The sequence below is a fragment of the Petromyzon marinus genome, chromosome 5, assembly GCF_048934315.1.
Source record: "Petromyzon marinus isolate PM22_M1 ecotype Great Lakes invasive population chromosome 5, UKy_Petmar_22M1.pri1.0, whole genome shotgun sequence".
Taxonomy (NCBI): Eukaryota; Metazoa; Chordata; class Hyperoartia; order Petromyzontiformes; family Petromyzontidae; genus Petromyzon; species Petromyzon marinus.
The window spans coordinates 14,072,062-14,093,920 of record NC_133671.1 but is presented as its reverse complement, the minus strand read 5'-3'; the positions used below and the strand labels follow the sequence as shown (position 1 = coordinate 14,093,920).

Sequence of the window (21,859 nt, the reverse complement as noted above, 5' to 3'; positions counted from 1 at the left end):
AGCATGTCAATGAGAGAGCTGTGTGTAAATCCACCCTGCGGCGGCAGGGGGAGGGAAAGACCACAGCGGGGCATGCTGTGGGGCGAGATCGAGTGTGCAGGAGGTGCAACTTAACCTGAACCCACAGGTCACAGACCACAGGGGCCCAGCCACTCAGCTATCAACAGAGTGGAAGGCGGGCCAGGGGGCCCCATGTCATTCCTTGCATCAGAGCCCATGCCAATAACACTGCGTCATTGGCTCAAACCCACAGCTGAATAATTGCCACCATAGATGATCGCTGTCATTTGTTACGATTGGAATAACATTTGCATATGTTCCATAAAAAAACATTTGCAGATAATGATCTGCGTTGTCTTTGCTGTCACAGGAAGGAAATCAAGTGGGGAATTGTGAACAAGAGATGACCATTCAAAAAGTACATGCAATGTTACTGATACAGAAATGTATTTAAGGACCTGCGGAACCAAATAATGAGAGCCACGTCATTGTCACAATTTTATTATTACGCTCGTTTCTCACGTAAGCTTCACTGAACCTCATGACTATTTTCAGGAGGGTTTTGCCAAGTTTCCGCATGAGGGAGCGATGATTCCTATGTGCAATTCCAATTGAGTAATTTGTGGGTAATCTTTCAAATTTGGTAAATTTGGACCCTGAAGCCAGCAGACGATGCCCTACTTCATTGGGCAGTGCCTTGATGAAGCCCTGTAGTTGGCCACGAATGGAGAGGTGTGCGTGCCACGAGAGAGAGGCCTTACCTGCACTTTCTCCGATATGAGCTTGTCGAGCCATCCCGTGTCGATGGAGTTCTGCTGGAAGCTCTCCGTCTCCAGCACACGGATGAGGTACTCCACCGTTGTGCGGAAGTCTCCACGAATCGAGAGCTCCTTAAGAGCCATCACCATGTTCCTACGCGGGGGGCGACCGGGCAGTGAGGGAGACGCCAACGTCTTAAAGATGCACAATGGGGTGGCTCACTGCCTCACTCTGGTGAGCTGGCACCGCTGAGACGCTACGTTTGAATCCAGGTTTCAGCAAAAAGTCAAGGTTATAAAAAGAAAATCCGTCAATTAATAGAATGTACACAGTGACAGCTTGAACAGTGGGTGGCCAACTTCATCAAGGGCTGATTTATCAAAAACATTTAAATGAACAGCATTAGTGGAATCAGCAGCCTCATCGAGACAATTGTCACAAGAGAGACTCCCCCCCCCCCCCATTTCCCCCACCCTCCCCAACCTTCCCCTGCCCCTCTTTACCCCCCATCATGTTCGTTATCGTTCCCTTCATCCTTCCTTCCACCATATAAGCTTTCATCTTCTCGCTCGCGGTCCCCACTTGGGTGGGGTAGAGAGCCCGAATTTCCCCTCCTGCCCCTTCGTTAAGTCCCTCGCATGCCGGTCTCGGATTTTTGCTCGCGGAATTTCTGTTCCCCCCCCCACCACTGTCCCCTCCCCCACCCCCCGCACTGTGACCGGTGCTTTGCATTGGGCGCTCGTTGAGTTGCAATAAAATAAAGTCACAAGAGAGAGATTCTAATCGAGATCTGCACACCCCACCAACACTGCAGCCTTCCACTCTGCACAAGCCCTGCCAACGCAAACGTGACTTTGCGTCAACAATAATTAACAAAGCTCGATCGCCGTGAAGCGATAGAGACGACCTCCACATACCTCCCTCCCTACCTACTTGCTTAGTGACGCCTGTGGTCAGCACAATTCGACAGGCAAACGACTCAAGAGAGTGGGCTGGATGACCTCGTGTTCCGCAGGCTTTAACCCTTCCCTCCACGGTTCACGGTTGAACTCTTTTACTTATACAGGAATGCCCTCTATTAGTCCAGGAAAGCCTCACCCAGGTTTGAAGACTTTTTTTTTTCAGGAGGAATATTTTGTAATGTGTTTAGAGGCCTTCATCCAGCAGTGGATAAATAATGGTGGATGATGATGATGGTATGTGGAAGGAAACTGGCGCACCAGGAGATTATAACCGCATATGAGGGGCTAACACTTATAGCTTTGCATAGAAGGATTTAAGCCTATGTTTGTTGAAACGTGAGCGAATGAATGGGTGGGTGGGTGAGGAGTGGTCACGTATCAGCTTCAGCTCAGTTTGAGCAGGACCGTAGATGCAACACGTGACTAAGGTCATTCTTTCAAATTAGACTATGCTTTTGAGTTCTCATCTGGTTAAACAAAATAAACTTGACACTTGAATTTGCCATAAGCTGGCCATCCTAGTGGATAGTGAGGTTTCACAAATCTCTACGTCATCCATAAACCCATGGGCATGCATCCCCACTCTAGCCAGCTTAAATCTACAATCCCCTCCACAAGCTGTTACTGAAACGTTTTCAATAAAATTACATTCGTGCAGGCATTTAACACGCACGACTGAGCCTGACCAGTGCATGGATCAGCGCCCACTACCCAAAAAATAGTTTCTCACGGCCACCTGCGGGGGCTACGTTCTGTACAGTGCAGGGGCATTGCAGCCAAATCCAATGGCGTACTGCGCTCCATGCTCCAACGTCAACGCTCCCCCCCCCACGATCGCCAACTACTCGCACTGACCAACGGAACCCCCGGCACCCGCACGGGCAGCGGGCAGGCTCCCTTCCAGCTACCAATTTTGCTAACTGACGGAAACTGACGTGGGCGCGCGAGCACTTAACGATGCGCGTCTGCTCGTTCTCCCGATGCGGCCCCCCCCCCCCCCCCCCCCCTCCGAGGCGGACGCGATAAAATTCCCGGTGGCCGCCGGATGGTCGCGCCACCAAGGGCCCCGTCCGTGGGCACTGGCGCGCGGCAACAGACTCACGAGACGGCCTCCTCGCGGTTCTCGCCCCACGAGAAGCAGTGGCCAAACTGCGAGTCGGCAAACTCGTGGAGGCCGCCCGACGCCGCCACGCTGAAGTAGCCCCACACGTTCTTGCTGCTGCGGAAGTTCAGCTCCTGCACCGTCCCGGCGCTTGGCTTGAAGCCCTAAAAGCAGCAGCAGCAGCAGCAGCACGAACAGAAGGCGAACAATAATAACTCCCGCGCACCCGTGCAACATTTCCACTGGCAGGACAGCGGGAACCATGCTGGGTCAAGTTTGTGCCCCGAGCTCGGTGCTGCAGGCCTCGCGTCATTAGCAAAATAATCCATTTAAATCGATGGGTCGGTGCACTTACGTGCCCACGTGTCGCACGCCATCCGCAGCAGAGGATTCGTGCCGGAGAGCCACAAAACTTCAAAGTGTAAGGTTTAGATCATCTTGACGAGAGTTTCAGTGACCACGGCAAGCCCCCCAACACCCCCCCTCCCCCCTCGCCAGCGACAGACAGTTGGGGGGGGGGGGCGTGGCAGGGGACGGGGGGGAGTGGCGGGGGGCGGAGAGTGGCGGGGGGGCGGGGGGGAGTGGCGGGGGGCGGGGGGGAGTGGCGGGGGGCGGGGGGGAGTGGGGGGGGGCGGGGGGGAGTGGGGGGGGCGGGGGGGAGAGAGGCGGGGGGAGGGGGGCGAGGGGGAGTGGTGGAGGGGAGTGGAGGGAGTGGCGGGGGGAGGGGCGGGGGGAGGGGCGGGGGGGAGTGGCAGGGGCAGGGCGGGGGGCGAGGGGCAGTGGCGGAGGGGAGTGGAGGGGGGGAGTGGAGGGGGGCGGGGGGAGGGGGGCGAGGGGGAGTGGCGGAGGGGAGTGTAGGGGGGGAGTGGAGGGGGGGAGTGGAGAGGGGGGAGTGGCGGGGGGGAGCAGCAGGGTCGGGGGGGAGTGGGGGGGGGCGGGGGGGAGTGGAGGGGAGGAGTGGCGGGAGGGAGTGGCGGGGGGCGAGGGGGAGTGGCGGGAGGGAGTGGCGGGGGGCGAGGGGGAGTGGCGGGGGGCAGGGGGAGTGGCGGAGGGGAGTGGAGGGGGGGAGTGGCGGGGGGCGGGGGGGAGTGGCGGGGGGGAATGGCGGGGGGCGGGGCCAACCTCTTCCGGGTTCTCGCAGGTGATGCGGGCAGCGATGACGTGCCCGCGGGGGCTGGGCCCGCTGTTGGGGTTGTTGAAGTCGAGGGGGGAGACCCCCCACGGGGCCTCCCCATACAGCAGGCGGATGTCCTTGATGCGGTGAAGCGGAATGCCCATGGCGATCTGCGAGTGGTGGGACAAACGCAGCAGGCTATGCAGTACAACCTGCACCTTGCCAAAACGACCGCTAGGACTTAAAGCAGACTTGCTAAAACTCTATGTATGTTGAACTTCTCTCACACCGTAGGTAACCAACCGTGCAAATCGGAGTTGCTCGTGAAGGACAACCGACTAAAAACAATGCAGTTCTAAAGAAATGAGACTGCTGAGTCACGTGGTCTGCAGCGACACCAGCGCGTAGACTACTGAGTCACGTGGTCTGCAGCGACACCAGCGTGTAGACTACTGAGTCACGTGGTCTACAGCGACACCAGCGTGTAGACTACTGAGTCACGTGGTCTGCAGCGACACTAGCGTGTAGACTACTGAGTCACGTGGTCTGCAGCGACACCAGCGTGTAGACTACTGAGTCACGTGGTCTGCAGTGACACCAGCGTGTAGACTACTGAGTCACGTGGTCTACAGCGACACCAGCGTGTAGACTACTGAGTCACGTGGTCTGCAGCAACACCAGCGTGTAGACTACTGAGTCACATGGTCTGCAGCGACACCAGCGTGTAGACTACTGAGTCACGTGGTCTGCAGCGACACCAGCGTGTAGACTACTGAGTCACGTGGTCTGCAGCGACACCAGCGCGCAGACTACTGAGTCACGTGGTCTGCAGCGACACCAGCGTGTAGACTACTGAGTCACGTGGTCTGCAGCGACACCAGCGTGTAGACTACTGAGTCACGTGGTCTGCAGCGACACCAGCGTGCAGACTACTGAGTCACGTGGTCTGCAGAGCTAGGACACCCGCCCCTCAGTTAACGGTCGCAGCCATTCGGCCGCCTCCGGTCAAAGGTCAGAGGGCAGGCTCACCTGCAGCTGAGCGGCCGGCAAGTTGACGTCGGCCACCATCTCGGTGCACGGGTGCTCCACCTGGAGGCGAGGGTTTAACTCCAGGAAGTGGAAGCTGCCGTCCTGGCCGTAAAGGTACTCCACCGTGCCGGCGCTCACGTAGCCCACCATCTTGGCCAGCTTCACTGCGCACTGCTCGCCGACACGGGCACCACACGCAACCCCCACTCAGCGCCGGGGACTGCACCAGCGGCCACGACCTATCCACTGCTGCGTGAAGGCCTCCCCCCGAAGCCGTCGCTCAACGGTCTGGATCATCCACCTAGCTCCTGCGCAACGGCTGTGCCACCGCTCAAAACCCGTTCGACATTGACGAGCGTTAATTAAACGCCGCGAAGGCATCGACATATGGGGGATTTGGAGCCTCTACCAAGAGGCAAATGCCTCTACGCAGACGATGTTCATTAGCCATAACGTCACAGGGAAATGCACGAGTTATCTAATCCCTGCCCCTTGGCCCTCGCTCCTCATCCCATAACGCACCTCAACCATCAAGGAATTCAATCAAATCATGTATATGCTTGAATTATGCAACACTCAGCACGATGCGTTTATCTTCAAACGTTTTTAATCAGCACTATGAAAGCTAATTGGTAGCAGTCTGGGTGAAATAAAATTGAGGAATTTTTTAAGTCGTTTTTGTTCTGGTTTGTGTCTCCTATTTTAGAGCAACCATGCAATCAATTTGACCAGTGTCCTATCGGGTAAGTCCCAAAGAGAAACGTAACGTCAATCTTAAGTTTCGGTCATGTTGGTCTACGTTTACAAGAGTCATCATTGGGTGTCACGTACAGAAGGACAGGCACCCAGGCGGGCAGAGCTGATGCACGAACGCTTTCAAGCTCTTCTTTGGTTCTTTCGGTAAAGTCACGTAAAATGAGAATTAAATAATAAATTTATAAAATAACACAATAAAATTCTCACGACGTTTCGGCCACAACACAAGTGGCCTTCATCAGGTGAAGGGACGAGGCCACTTGTGTTGTGGCCGAAACGTCGTGAGAATTTTATTGTGTTATTTTATTTCATTAATTTATTATTTATTTCTCATTCTACGTGACTTTACCGAAAGAACCAAAGAAGATGAATCCTTGCAGTCACGAAAGCTTTAAAAAGCTTTCAAGCTCATTTGGAAAGCGTGAGAAAGAGCCGAGCTGACCTGCTCCATGACCTCCAGGATGTATGGCGGAGCCACGGTGACAGGCGCCTCCTCCACAATCTTCTGGTGGCGCCGCTGAATCGAGCAGTCGCGGCCGAACAGCGAAATGGCGTTGCCGTAGGCGTCGGCGAGGATCTGCACCTCGAGGTGGCGCGTGTGGTCTGCCAGCGCCATCACGAAGATCGGCGAGCCCGGCACCTCCGCTTGCACCTGAGCGCGGAAACGGCGTGCTTACAACATGTGCCCATCACATCAGCGAGCTGTGCGCGCGTTCGTGGTGCAGCGGTTTGCTGCGACGGAGCGACGAGTTCTGCTCATGTGCGGGGAGCTCGGTGGACTGTCGCAGTGTGGAAACGTGCGAGAATGACGGTGAAGAAAAACAGGAGGGCCTGGGCAGAACACGTCGCTGGCAGGGTTGATGGCCGGTGGTCGCGACAAACGAGAGATTGGCAGCCAATGGAGAGAACAAACCCGAGAGGACAACTGCCGGGGGAGACGGAGCAATGAAATCAGCTTGTGCACAGGTTAGGTGAATTAGGTGAATAAGGTGAATTGTTACGTCGGAAATCCGTGAGAGTTGGCCACAGCTTGGGGAGGCCTTCGTCCAACAAGAAGTAGGTCATGGCTGAAGATGATGATCAATGAATGAGCGCAGGTTGCAGGAGGTCGAAACGCACCTGGCGGTAGAGGAGAGGGAAGTCCTCCTGGCTGCCGGCCTTGCGAATGCCCTTTCCTCCGCCGCCCTCGGATGCCTTTATCATGACCGGGTAGCCAATCTTCTCAGCTGACTATCCCAGAAGAGCAGCATCCAACAGCACAACACAGGGCTCAATCGGCAGCCTATGCCAAGACATTTTCTGTCTTTTTCCTCAGTTCCATCCAGACTGGGCTATGGGCATCATGCTGTTCACGACTCTCGCAGGGCAGTGCGCGAGCCCGTGTTCGGGGACGGTCCGCGCAAGTTCATATCAGAGAACCGCTTCTGAGATCGCTTGAACAGACCCCTTATCGTCACTAGGGGGCGACACTCTCCCACCCACCACCCTGCTACTTGAGTACCGTTAGTGCATGACATTCAAATAGAAATGCTTTAGATCTGAAATTCAACCGTCAATATGCCTCTTCATCCACAATCGTGGCACACCTTATATATGTATTCTGCCAAGAGTGATTTTAAGTGCCAATCAATCTGATATTTTTAAATCTCAGAAATTAAATGCAAACTAAAATGTAATATGGGATTTTTGTTGTACAGACATTGGTGGCTGGGGCTGAGGCCATCAACTCACTGGACTTCAGAGCCCAAAATAATGAATCACAGTCGGCTGAAATTGACTTTTGAAACCCAGTATTCTCAGCAGTGCCGGCTCAGTGTTTGGTAATGCCAACAATAGCTTCGATATAGCTTCGAGAACTAATAATTTCTTACCAACAGACCATCAAAAAAATTGTTCCAAATATTTCTGGTGGCGGCAATAGACCCTTGTCCGTTCATCTGTTCATTATTTTATTACCCACAACTAACAAAGACAGCGCACGATGATGCCATAAACAACACTATTTACAGAGGCGGTGTCCCCTTGGTGTCACTGGAAAAAGGAAAGCACAAGTGGAAACTTAAGCTGGGTCACAGCAAGCGCGGCAAAGCTAACACTCATTCACAAACCAGTGATCAACACTGCGGAACATTTTAACTCGCCAACGAAGACTTTTTCAGACGCACATTCCGTGAGCATTACACAATAACGCTGTATCGGTGTGTACATAATTTTACATCTGAGAACCAGTTTTTTTAACATGTAATTATCAAAGCCTGTTATCTACCTCTGCTGTATAATCATGTGATACTATTGTGTCGGTTTTTAACATTGTACCTTGTTAGAACCCCACAACACATCAGAGAGCTGTATGGAATACAATTATCTACATGTAAAACTTTGTCCACTATTTTTAATCAGCTTTGGTGCCAGGCTCCGAAAAATACTAACTTAAATTTGTAGTTATCAAAATGTTATTTCATATTCAGAATTGGTACCCTTCAAAACTTACAGATGACATTTTTTTGCAGGCCTAAATGAAAGAAAAACTTTTTCAAAATTTCCTGGGAAATTGAGGGTCCAATATATTTAACATTCGGTTTCAGCAAACTTGGAAACCTCCAGATGCCAACTTCTATAGGTCTATGTTCAAATACTTTAAAAAGTTAACAATTTTTGCCCATTAATTTTGGCAGACCACATTTCAAACTGTGTCACATTTACACTTTCTGGGAATTCATTTGCATTTACCTTAGTCGGTTAGATGTGCTTGTATGCATATATGTATAGGGACTCTTCTACTTAGATGGTGGTGGTGGCATCTACATCTGCAGAACATTTAGAACCAGTGGCATCTATAGGAGATCATATATCTTTTAAAGCCATTCCCCTTGTTTAGTGTACACGCCATACAACATGTTTGGAATCAACAGGAGTAAAGTTGAACTTACAAAAAAATCGACTTTCGAACAGACCTCTGGATCCTAACTCGTTCGCAAGTAGAGAAGTCCCTGTACTACTTAATCACCATGCATGTTAACTTGTGCAGATGTGAGCAAACAAGAAAACGTTATTGCTCAGGCTCATCACTTCACGGGTGGCAGCTGCACAACAAAGCACGGCACAGCTAGTGCCACCGTAGTGGTACGCAATGCCACCACAACACAAAAGGTAACTCGCGTTCAAGGAAAACGTATGGCGTGTTCCCAAAGCCACTGGGAAGCAAGCCAGCCTGGATCACGAACGACACAAGTTGGCTTGGTCCGGCTTTCCACAGTGTCCTAACCGGGCCAAAGTCAACACCGACCTGGGCCGCATGGCTCGCATTAACTGGGCGACGTGGCTGCTTTTCCTAAGGGAGCTGCCGTGGCTATTACCTGGGCCAACCGCGCGATGTTTAGTGATGTCACGAGTTCAATACCGAAGAGGAATAAATTACATCTTTTTCTAAGGCTAATTTCAATGCCAAGTATCACGAGTTAATGTGCTCGGCCCTATATATTCTAAATGCGATCACGTCACAAGTAATGAGATGAGGCCACGTGAGATAACAGCATCTTATTTATAAATAATTCATGAAATGTAAACACAGTTAAGGCCTAGTACACCCTGGGGCCAGACCTTCCTCACCTGGTTTCCCTACCTGAGCCTCCGGAGCGCCCCAGCAAAGGGAAACTAGGCGAGGGGAAGCCCAAATTACTCATTATCATCACTTATGGCATCATCGCAGTGGTCTAAGAGCCCCATATAATTAATGACAAGGATCTTTGTGCCGGGTTTTGGCAAACCCTTTGCCCAGTCGTCTATACAGCAAGTCTCTAGTAACAACACAACGTTATCATTACCCATTACTTACATAACACATAATTAGGAGAGCAACATTGACTCCTTGCCTCAAGCAGATACACATCACTTATGTTTTTTTAATTCAACCCTGAACCATAAATTATTATTAAAACATATCTAGCATGGAAAATCATATATGCTACCATCCAGCCACCAGACTATTTATTTTATGGGTCTGTTAGGATTGTTAGGTGCTAGGTTGGCGATGGGGAGGTTGTGATGTGGCTATGGCATTCATGCTCGTAGAGGGGTGGTAGTGGCTTATTATGTAACTGGCAATTCATAATCTTATGTTATGTAACGCAAGACATTTTAAATCCAAATTATTTGCAAAACCACACGTGCTAGAGATTCGAATTTTCTTATCACATCTAGGGCTCAGGGGCATCTGTTTGCTATCAACCTCATAATTGTAGATAATGTGTGGATGAAAAAATAGGTAAGCAGATATCAAATATAATCCAGTAACAAGTAAGCATGGTAAATCCCTGCGAGAGAAACTAAAAACATGACAGCTAAGGAAGTATTTGTCACATGATAAAGTGTCCGAGCATGTTGTTGAGTGAAGTATATCATCCAGTAAAAACAAAAACATGTTGACAATGAATTTGATATGACTGGTAAACAGATATCGAGTTTTGCCCACTTTTTCACTTCAGTGCCACACTCCAAGGGAGCCAAACTACTCTGTTCACAGATGAGGACTGTTTTGTTAAGTGATTAGTCCAATATTTAGAAAAATGTAGAACCATGCACTCACCCTACTCTAGAAACAGAACCAGACAACCTCCTGGCCGTAATGTACAGAGGCCCAAATTCTAAATATTTGGTTAACTGTGGTGTCTAATCACTAGCATAAGACTCGACTATATTTGTGCCAAACTAGCCATTTTCGAACGCCACTAATATTTACATTAGTCATCTCTGCGTATTAGATCGTGGCAAAATTGTTAAAGTGTGTACTATGAGCGAACACTTACATAAATTAGGACAAACTGATGAGCACATGTGTGTAGTGATGGTAGCATCACTACTGTGTACACACGCACACGTGTGACGTCACTATGCGGGGGGAGCGTCACGACCACGCGGGTCTACACACACACACATGACGTCATCCCGGCTGGAGGCGGGAATGACGTCAGGGCCGGTTCTGGACTCGGGAGGCCACGAGGGTGGTGTGAGGTCGTGGCACTCTCTGTGACCCCGGCTGGACACGTGACTGGACCCCAGTGGGGGCCGGGGGCCTAGGGGGCACGTGGACAGCAGGGGGGCTTCGAGAGGGTTCTCGAAGGGAGGCGTGGCCGGGGCGAGGCCCGGGCACGCCGAGGCCCATATAAGCAGCCTCCTCACGAGGTTCCAGGCTGCCCGTATCAAGAACGAAGGTGCATCGTGAAGACGCCAAGAAGAGATCCGTGTGTAGGTCCTAGCCAGAGGACTCTAGGATAGCGGTAGACGTGTAAGTCCCGCCAAGACAGGAGGCTGTACCTCCCTAGAGTATCTGAGAGAGAAGTGTGTGTTAGCTAGAGTAAGTCGATGGTCACCACCCTATGCGTAATGTGAGAGTTAACTGTTGTGTTCATTAATAAATAAGTGTTGCCTCCCAAGGAGTTGTGTGCACCTAATTCGAATCCACAACAAATGCAAGCACCCTCACGGGGCCATATCAAACCCCCAACTTCATTTCCAATGGCCTGCAGCCGCATGACACCTACCACTTTGCAATGGATATTTACCTGTCACTTCAAGCATCTTTGCCATACTAATTGGGTACGATGTGTCCGTCAACTGCACCCTGGACACCTTTACAAACTATCCGCTTGATCTTGATTTGAAGCTTCCGTGACTGCAGGAATCCATACTCTTTGGTTCTTTCGGTAAAGTCACGCAGATAGAAAATTCATAAATCACGACGTTTCGATCGCAACACAAGCAACCGTCATCAGGCGAGACAAACACAGCAGGAGAACTGCTGACGCAGGAGAAAGAGCTGCTCTTGTGTTGCCATCGAAACGTCGTGATCTATTAATTTTCTATCTACGTGACTTTACCTAAAGAATCAAAGAGTATACAGTGAGGGAAAACAGTATTTGATCCCCTGCTGATTTTGTATGTTTGCCCACTGACAAAGAAATGATCAGTCTATAATTTTAATGGTAGGTTTATTTGAACAGTGAGAGACAGAATAACAACAAGAAAATCCAGAAAAAAACGCATGTCAAAAATGTTATAAATTTATTTGCATTTTAATGAGGGAAATAAGTATTTGACCCCCTCTCAATCAGAAAGATTTCTGGCTCCCAGGTGTCTTTTATACAAGGAGCTGAGATTAGGAGCACACTCTTAAAGGGAGTGCTCCTAATCTCAGCTTGTTACCTGTATAAAAGGCACCTGTCCACAGAAGCAATCAATCAATCAGATTCCAAACTCTCCACCATGGCCAAGACCAAAGAGCTCTCCAAGGATGTCAGGGACAAGATTGTAGACCTACACAAGGCTGGAATGGGCTACAAGACCATTACCAAGCAGCTTGGTGAGAAGGTGACAACAGTTGGTGCGATTATTCCCAAATGGAAGAAACACAAAAGAACTGTCAATCGCCCTCGGCCTGGGGCTCCATGCAAGATATCACCTCGTGGAGTTGCAATGATCATGAGAACGGTGAGAAATCAGCCCAGAACTACACGGGAGGATCTTGTCAATGATCTCAAGGCAGCTGGGACCATAGTCACCAAGAAAACAATTGGTAACACACTATGCCGTGAAGGACTGAAATCCTGCAGCGCCCGCAAGGTCCCCCTGCTCAAGAAAGCACATATACATGCCCGTCTGAAGTTTGCCAATGAACATCTGAATGATTCAGAGGACAACTGGGTGAAAGTGTTGTGGTCAGATGAGACCAACATGGAGCTTTTTGGCATCAACTCAACTCGCCGTGTTTGGAGGAGGAGGAATGCTGCCTATGACCCCAAGAACACCATCCCCACCATCAAACATGGAGGTGGAAACATTATGCTTTGGGGGTGTTTTTCTGCTAAGGGGACAGGACAACTTCACCGCATCAAAGGGACGATGGACGGGGCCATGTACCGTCAAATCTTGAGTGAGAACCTCCTTCCCTCAGCCAGGGCATTGAAAATGGGTCGTGGATGGGTATTCCAGCATGACAATAACCCAAAACACATGGCCAAGGCAACAAAGGAGTGGCTCAAGAAGAAGCACATTAAGGTCCTGGAGTAGCCTAGCCAGTCTCCAGACCTTAATCCCATAGAAAATCTGTGGAGGGAGCTGAAGGTTCGAGTTGCCAAACGTCAGCCTCGAAACCTTAATGACTTGGAGAAGATCTACAAAGAGGAGTGGGACAAAATCCCTCCTGAGATGTGTGCAAACCTGGTGGCCAACTACAAGAAACGTCTGACCTCTGCGAGTGCCAACAAGGGTTTTGCCACCAAGTACTAAGTCATGTTTTGCAGAGGGGTCAAATACTTATTTCCCTCATTAAAATGCAAATCAATTTATAACATTTTTGATGTGTTTTTCTGGATTTTTTTTGTCGTTATTCTGTCTCTCACTGTTCAAAAATCCTACCATTAAAATTATAGACTGATCATTTCTTTGTCAGTGGGCAAACGTACAAAATCAGCAGGGGATCAAATACTTTTTTTTCCCTTACTGTAGCTGTTTGATTTTCGGGGATTATCCAGGTGAAATATTTGAATTTAACCACTTCGGTTTTAGGAAAATTATCGTACTCAGCGACTGCTGTCACCGCGGGAGGAGCAGGCAGTGAGAGAAGCGACTCAGGTGTGCGTTGATGTGCGTCCGGCCAAAGGTATTCGAGTCCGATTAAATTAAACCCCGAGCAAGGAGATGGTTCCCCAACCCCTGGTACAAGCTTATCAAAGAGAATGAATCAAAAAGGATGCACTGATATGCACAAACCCAAGCTGACCTCTTCTTCATTGCCCATTCTCTTCCCCCACGCCCCCAAATCTTCACTCACCTACCCTTTCCTAACCCCTACCTACCACCCTCTACCAAGGTCAGCCATTCCTCATTCCTTGCATGACCCTTCCATCTAAATCATTTATTTGTTCTAATGTTCAGTCCCATCTGTCCAGAACACCAAAGGAACATTCAATTCTCCCAAACACAGCTGTCGGCAGTGGCAGAGCATGCTTGCCAACAAGGACATTCAATTGTTATTCTTAGCTCTTTCGGTAAAGTCACGTTGAAGGGAAACAATAAAATAATAAATATATATAAAACAATAAAAATTATCACGACGTTTCGACCATAACACAAACGGTCGTCATCAGGTGCGTCGGTTTGCATTAATTTATTTATTTTTAAACGGCATATTTATTTTTCACGAATGCGGTCCGAGACATGGCGTTTGGTTTCTCCAAAGCAGACCTTAAACACGGTAGGACCAACACCTCGGCCGTGGCAGATCATTGTTATAATTCAGTAGGCTCACATGACATTGACTTTTCCAAGACAGAGGTTATTTGTAAGCCATCTGGCTACCATGAGAGATTAAGTTCATGAGGCTATCCACATATACAAGCACAGAGACAATTTCAACTGAGAAGATGGATTCTGGCTTAGCAATAATTGGAAAGATTTAATAAACCATTTCAGGTCTTAATTGATTGTTCACGCTTACAGTGGCTTTCAGACAGCATACATTAATTTTTCATCTCCCCCCTCCTCTTTTCAGAACATAGATGGACTAGTCCTTCTAAATAAACTGCCAAATCGCTGCGCGTGGCGCTGACGTTTTTTTATAAATAAATACACCGTTTAAAAATAAATTAATTAATGCAAACCGACACACCTGATGACAACCGTTTGTGTTATGGTCGAAACGTCGTGAGAATTGTTATTGTTTTATATATATTTTTTATTATTTTATTGTTTCCCTTCAACGTGACTTTACCGAAAGAGCTAAGAATATGAATTACTGCAGTCACGAAAGCTTTAAATCGACATTCAATTGATTTTGATAACGTTGAAGTGTTATGCAGAACTAATTATTACGAGCCAAGATGAGTTAGAGAATCAATTGAAATTGAGAAGAATTCAAATAATTTCAATCGCAGTGAAAGCTATAGACTCAGCGCAGCCTGGAAACGTATTATTAAGTAATACACAACAGTTTAACACGTAGGCTTTCGCGACCAATATTATTCATAATAACGGTTTTTGGGTTAGATCGCGTTTATTTATAAATGTGTCGTAACCCTCCACCACCCGACACGGCCAATCAGCAAAAAAGTGTCACGTTGACAAAAGACAAATAATTCACTACTTTAGCCCACCGGTGTGTTGAAGAGTGAATCCACATTTACAGTTTGAGTACGACGTTTCGCTGGTAAGTACTTCCAGCATCATCGGGCAATTCGCCAGAATGGTGAAGCCCTCGCTTGCTCCCGGTTTTATATAGAGCAGTGGTGTGTAAAACTAATTATTACTGGCAAAGACTAATTAGAGAATCCATTGAAATTGAGAGGAACAAGAATAACTTTAATCGCTCTGACAGCTACCGGCTTAGTGCGGCCTGGAAGCGTATTATTAAATAATACACATTACATTTTGATTTAAAGAATTACTAATCTACAACTCATTACTAATCATAACCAATGACTGATTACTAATCGATTATATAATTACATTACCCCCCCCCCCCTCCGCCTCTAATCTCTGCACCTGATATGAGTTAAGTGATGACGTCACCCTGCTGCTCTATATAAAACCGGGAGCAAGCGAGGGCTTCACCATTCTGGCGAATTGCCCGATGATGCTGGAAGTACTTACCAGCGAAACGTCGTCCTCAAACTGTAAATGTGGATTCACTCTTCAACACACCGGTGGGCTAAAGTAGTGAATTATTTGTCTTTTGTCAACGTGACACTTTTTTGCTGATTGGCCGTGTCGGGTGGTGGAGGGTTACGACACATTTATAAATAAACGCGATCTAACCCAAAAACCGTTATTATGAATAATACACAACACATTGCAATTCCTTACAGGTGAGTCACATGCTAAGTGGCTGATTATTGATCTATTACATAATTGCATACACCCCCACCTCCGCCTCTGATCTCGAATCCTGATGGGGCTTAACAATGATGACGTCATCCTGCACTATTTAAGACTGGAAGTAGGTGGATGGCTTCACAATTCTGACAAATCGCCCGATGATGCTGGATGTAATTTCCAGCGAAACGTCGTACTACTCAAACTGTACATGTTGTGGATTCACTCTTCAACACACCGGTGGGCTAAAGTAGTGAACTATTTGTCTTTTGTCAACGTGATACATTTTTTACTGACTGGCCGTGTCGGGTGGTGGAGGGTTGCAACACATTTTTAAATAACGCGATCTAACCCAAAAACCTTTATTATGAATAAGACTGGTCGCGAAAGCCTACGTGTTAAACGAGTTTAGTTTAACTCACCTGCAGGGCTTCCTCGAGGTCCCGCACGCAGCCCTTCTCAAACACCTCCCGCGGGACGCTCAGCACCCTGGGCCCCTGCCCCTCCTCCACCACGGGCGAGTCCACGGTGAGTCCTGCGTGGTGATCCCATTGGAACAGGGTCAAGCAAATAAACGATCGGAAAGCGGGGGAGAGCCGAGATAAACACGACGTTCTTTCTACAAGTGTTTAGCACACCACCACCCCGGCCCCCCTGAATACTTGCGGGTGCTTATTTGATTGACTTTACTTCACCAGATGAGGAGCCAATGAGACAGCCGCTCTCCTTCGCAAGGGTCACCGGAACCAACAAGTGACGGCGATATTGTGCAAAACAAATCATGTGCAGCTCTGTGTCAATCCATGGCCAGATATTTCCTGAATAAGGCCAGACAGCTGAAACATCAATACTTAATTTTCTTCCCTATGACAGTATAATAAACCTTGTTATGTTTAATTAACTGGCTACATTTAGACTTAAAACTTTCGCGACTGCAGGAATCTCATATTCTTGGTTCTTTGGTTCTTTCGGTAAAGTCACGTAAATAGAAAACAAAAAATAAAAATAATCAAATCAAATATCAAATAATTAAAAGTAATAAAAGCAAAAAGCCCACGACGATCGCAAAAAAGCGACCCCACTTTTCTCTGCGCCTGATGAAGACCGCTTGCGTTGCGATCGAAACGTCGTGGGTTTTTTGCCTTCATTATTTTCAATTTTTTTTAACTGGCTATGTTATACCATGTATAAGTTCAAAAACAACATAGCCAAACAGCAGTCTACACCACCTGTTATATACAAGGCCACCCATGCACCATCCAAACACCATCCAAGACTGTCCACTCTGATGAGACCGAGCACATTCCGGCTGATTTGGTCTCATGCTCCGATTATGGGGAAAAAGGCCTCAAATTAACTGCAGTTTTCCATGTGCATATTACTGCATATAGTAGTGCAGACAATGAGAGAATGGTGGGGTGTTTTCTCTGGTCACTAACCACTGCCAGTCCAAGGCAAGGTCGGAATGCCGGCAGTCTGGGCCACGATAGACGATGCCACCTTGTCTCCCAGAGCCCACATGGCTGAGCTGGGAGGCCCTGCACACACACAGATACACAAATGAGCACACACACGTATGGCTGTATACAGACAAAGGGTTTACACACACACTCCCGATCGCACAAGCATATGTACACGACGACAAAGACAAAACCCATATACCCTTGAACAGACCTGTTGGGGAAATTGCCGTTTACGAGCACCAATTAAGGCTGGCACGGTACACGAGGTCACACACGCACATTTACATGGACAGGTAGGCACAGTACATTTTACCATTCCCTCTTAAGTGTGTAATGTTTCACGCTGACCACAGTTTGATGCAATTTCACAATTCGGTGTCAAAATGTAATTCTAGAATCGACTACTTTTGTCTTCTCGGATACGGTCTATTATATGCAGTCATGTTTGTTCCATCTCATTACTTCACTCAGCCTATATACAACATTTGCATAGAATACCAATGAAATGGAAAAACAATCAAGGCTTACACCCACAGTTCGATATTAATGATTTTGCTCACAAACCCGAAAATTGTAATCAATTAACTGAGCCGTCTTTACATACCAGTCATTACATGCCAACGCCAAATTCCATGCGAAGCTATTATATATTTAGTGACACACACTCTCTAGAGAGAATAAACACACAGCCCCCTTAAAACAAGGATACATTGTTGGGACAAGCGCACTAAGCAAGCACCCATTACAGCCTGCACACAATAGATAATGACTGGTTCACTGAGCCAGGAATACACACCAAGGTGACCTTTGTCCCCCCCCCCTAATGCTGTTGACATATGCCATTTTATGCTTAGGTTACTCTTGATAATGAGAATATGCTGGTCTTGAGGTCTCACCTGGTAAACCAAAAATTTACCTAAAACGGGGGGGGGGGGGGGGGGGAGTGGCACGATCGGCCACAGCTTCACTTCACGTGAACCTATTTCCACGGTCAGTCAACTCAAGAGCGCTGTTTCTAACGGGCATAATTTATTATCACCACGAGTATTAATTACGAGCTAAAGTAGGGGACTCAAATAACAAGCCAGAGATAAATCAGATCCCTTGTTAAATGACTACAAACTGTACGCGTAATTCTAAAATAGGACAACTTTTTTATTCTCTTTGTCAACAAATTTGTATTGTTTCTCTATTTCATATGGCAGCATTTCTTACAGGATTGTTTGTAACAATGAATCATCCCCAGAAATACCATGAATTGTCATGGTTCATGATTGAATATCAATTCAAGAATCGATATTTTAACATTGTGGTCGATATAGCAGCCTCTCGTCATTGCAGGGATCACGTAAATGCAATGCAGAGACAAATCGAAAATAATCAGTCCTTTCCAGCATGATTTGATTAATTATCATCAGCATAAGAATAAATATATTGATGTTTCGATTTGTTACATCCTTAGTTTATTTTTTGAAGCACGAAAAATAAATATAAAAAATAAACTTGCCACAACTAAGGTTTAAATGCAGGTATGTTGAAGGAGGGTCTCCCACTTACCCAAAAATGCAATGCCATGCTTGTTCAAGAGCTCTGGAAGTTTACAGTTCTCTGAAGCGTGGCCCCATCCAGCCCACACCGCCTGGAAAAAAAAACGTCATCGCTTAAATAAACAACTACAGTTGCACCGTTTTCTCTGTATTATAAGATGCTCCGGGGATGTAAGACACACCCCAAAACTCGAGTTGTATAAATCTCGTTGAAGGGAACCAAGAATATGATCACTGCAGTCACGAAAGCTTTAAATCAAAATTTGTATAAATCTGTTTAGAAACACACACCCACCAGATTATAAGACGCACCTCTAACCTCTCTGCTTTAATTTCCAGGGGAGATGAGTGCGTCTTGTAATCCGTGCTGTATACCTTGAGGAACAATTCTACTGGAACGTGTCCGGGGTGGCTCAGAGGTCAGAATACATTGAGCCGGCTTATAACCATGCTTTTAACCTCCCGTGATTAAACTGAGTTCTCAGAAACAAGAGTCGACCGTCTCAGCCCGGCCACCGAAGACAAATCAACAACAAATAACCCCCCCCCCCCACCGTGCTACGTTCAGTTTTTCACTTGACTTGGCTAAACGTCAACTCTTGAGAATGAAACATATCGGTTCACTTGACACGTGACCAACACTCATTTCACAGCAAACTAATTATGCGCCCCGCGGTGTGGATGAAGAGGCTTGTTTAAGAGATTTCATAAGTAGTTCTAAGTGCCCTCCCAGGGCCGTTTCTCGACAACACAGCGATGCAATGCTCGCCGAAATTGTTTCATGATGCGAATAGCAGGATATATATAAAGCCTCGTAACAGAGGAAACAAATAAATACTGTACTTTCACATGTTGTTTACATATGGAAATGTTTTTTTTCCATAAATACACAAAAAACATTGCTTGTGCTTTTTTTTTTCTGCCAAATGCACTTCCATAACCTTGCCTACATTTCACGACTACATTTAGCTGGGCGGTGGTGGTGGCGCACGCCTGGAATGCAGCACTGTGGAGGCGAGGATTGGTGGATCACACAAGGGAATGTTGCGAAACTCCCAGTGGGTGTCCATGTACGATTCCTTGCAAAAGGTTTATGTTTGGTGTTTTAACATCTTAACACCTGTTTTATTGCCAGAAAGATTAAAACCAATTCTTATATCAACACACTAATCAACCATGCAGGACAGATTGCCTAAACATTCAGCGAGGGGGGGGGGAACATATTTAACCATGGTGGCATATAAGTATCCCTTTGGTTGTTCGTCAAGTTGTACGCAAAACAAAATAAGCTCCGTATGTGGTCAGGCAAGTGATGGACATGACCTACAAGTGGCTGGGTAGAGACACGTGGCCAGGTTGCTCATGGGCTAATACTGTGGCAAATTTGGTCAGCAGAGGGGAGGTCCTGTAAAAACAAATATTGTACTGTACTCCTATACTGCTACATCTATGTTCCCTGCCTTCACCATCGCGCTACCCAGCGTAGTGAGGTATGGCCAAATAACCCCCATGACTCAAAAGGTTTGGGAAGGCTGGTGCAAGCGATTAAACGGTACCCCTGTCCGCTTATCACTCTGGCCTAGGCGGTTCCAGCCAGTAAGGCCCCGGGGGGTGCATTTGCACGGCTTGTACACACTACCCGACAGCTACGCCCCTGCCACGGACGATCGTCACAAGACGGCGGCACCTGCACAGGGATACGGCGCGCGATGTCCAGGATAAGCTCCACGTTGGCGTAGTTGTTGTTGTTTGAACCGCCCGGCACGGGCACGTACTGGTCGGCCATCTTAATGTATTCTGTGAAGCGGAAAAAAAAAAAAAGCTAAATGGCCGCAGCAGCTCATGAGGTGATGCAGACTCCCAAGCAATCGTGTACATTTACAATAAAATATGCACGCACACACACACACAGAAACAAACACTGATATGCGCTTACAAATCCGCACGTTGTGCCCAACGTGGAAATGTTGAGGATTTTAAAAAAGAGACAAGCTTGCCCCAGGATGACAACACTGAGCCGGGGCTATGCAGATCCTAAGGGTGGAATCCAGGTTTCAGCCACCTGTCTCTCATGTAGTGAGGTGATGGTTTCAGCTCAGTCACCAAAGAGTGCACACCTAATTCGGCTCATTTACTGCTCTGTGAATTCGAATACATTGTTTATGTATGGGAAAGTTGCACCCACTAGTGTGGCAAAAAGAAAAAGGAAATTAGAAAACATTTCATATAAATTTCACTTCCATGGCGTTCTTAAACACACGGTGTGATGCACTGCTCTGCAAGATATCCTAGATGGATTATTCATATTTTAACATAATGCTGATGTGCCTGGAAAAACAGTGAATTGAAACCGGGTCTGTTAAAAACAGTAATCAAACAGCAAGAAAACTCTATTTTATTTTACACTCTACCGGCATTGTAGATTGAACATCGTGTTATAAGCAGAACTGAAGTGCTGTGGAATATACACTGCCCTATTCAAGTGACAGTGATGCCTAAAATTAACCGGAGGTTACTCCAGCTCAAAGTCCTGAGGTCTGTTGCGAGTGCCAAGGCCAAGATATCTGATACCAGATCAAACAACTGAGGGCTTGCCATCGACTTTTATTCTTTTCCAGGTACTGTAAACTTTAGACTTCTCGACTCTAATCTTGCAACAATAAACGTTCATAAAAAGCGTACAAAAAATACATTCATAGTATTCAGTAAACTAGTGGTTTCATTCCTGGCCATGGCTAACATCAGTGGTGGATAACATCTGAACCAATCTCGGTCCCCCTATGCAGCAACCAAGACGAACCACCATGCAGTATGGTCAAGTAATCGACACAACCCACATGGCATCAGGAAGCCCACAAAATAATTGTACACGTACGTAGATTTTACAATGAACCTTCGCTCAATTAAATAACAACGAATTCGAGAGAAAATAATTGATTTGGAAACCCGTTACAAACTGCTCAAAACACACACAAACGGCCAACATCTGTGGTCGGTTTATCCGCCCCATCAAATTCCACCCACCTGCATTGGCCTTGAGGTCCTCGGGCGTAACCATGACGACGAAGCGGATGGCGCGCTCATTGCGGAACATCTCGTAGGCCCAGCGGCGAATCGAGCGCATGCACTTCACCGCCGCGATGCCGTTGTTGGCGATGAGAACCTGCACAGAGATGTATTCGGCAAGATGTGGACAGACAGTGAGCGAAGAGTCAAGGAATGAGCACTTGGCGGAGCTCACCTAAGCCTTGGGGAACCTG

At 47.5% G+C, this 21,859-nt stretch overlaps 1 protein-coding gene across 5 annotated transcripts in view; it reads right to left on the bottom strand.

Moving 5' to 3' along the window:
- Positions 1 to 21,859, bottom strand: part of LOC116939092 (acetyl-CoA carboxylase-like) — a 99,092-nt gene that overhangs the window by 59,955 nt on the left and 17,278 nt on the right. For all 5 annotated transcript variants that reach the window (XM_032947037.2, XM_032947038.2, XM_032947041.2 and 2 more), the window contains 11 exons: positions 21,624 to 21,762; positions 20,287 to 20,396; positions 18,610 to 18,691; positions 17,029 to 17,127; positions 16,012 to 16,124; positions 6,842 to 6,952; positions 6,165 to 6,374; positions 4,967 to 5,137; positions 3,946 to 4,107; positions 2,824 to 2,987; positions 762 to 912 (listed from right to left, as the gene is read on the bottom strand). In XM_032947037.2, the coding sequence (XP_032802928.2) occupies positions 762 to 912; positions 2,824 to 2,987; positions 3,946 to 4,107; positions 4,967 to 5,137; positions 6,165 to 6,374; positions 6,842 to 6,952; positions 16,012 to 16,124; positions 17,029 to 17,127; positions 18,610 to 18,691; positions 20,287 to 20,396; positions 21,624 to 21,762 (1,512 nt within the window). The remainder of the gene's footprint in view (positions 1 to 761; positions 913 to 2,823; positions 2,988 to 3,945; positions 4,108 to 4,966; positions 5,138 to 6,164; positions 6,375 to 6,841; positions 6,953 to 16,011; positions 16,125 to 17,028; positions 17,128 to 18,609; positions 18,692 to 20,286; positions 20,397 to 21,623; positions 21,763 to 21,859) is intronic.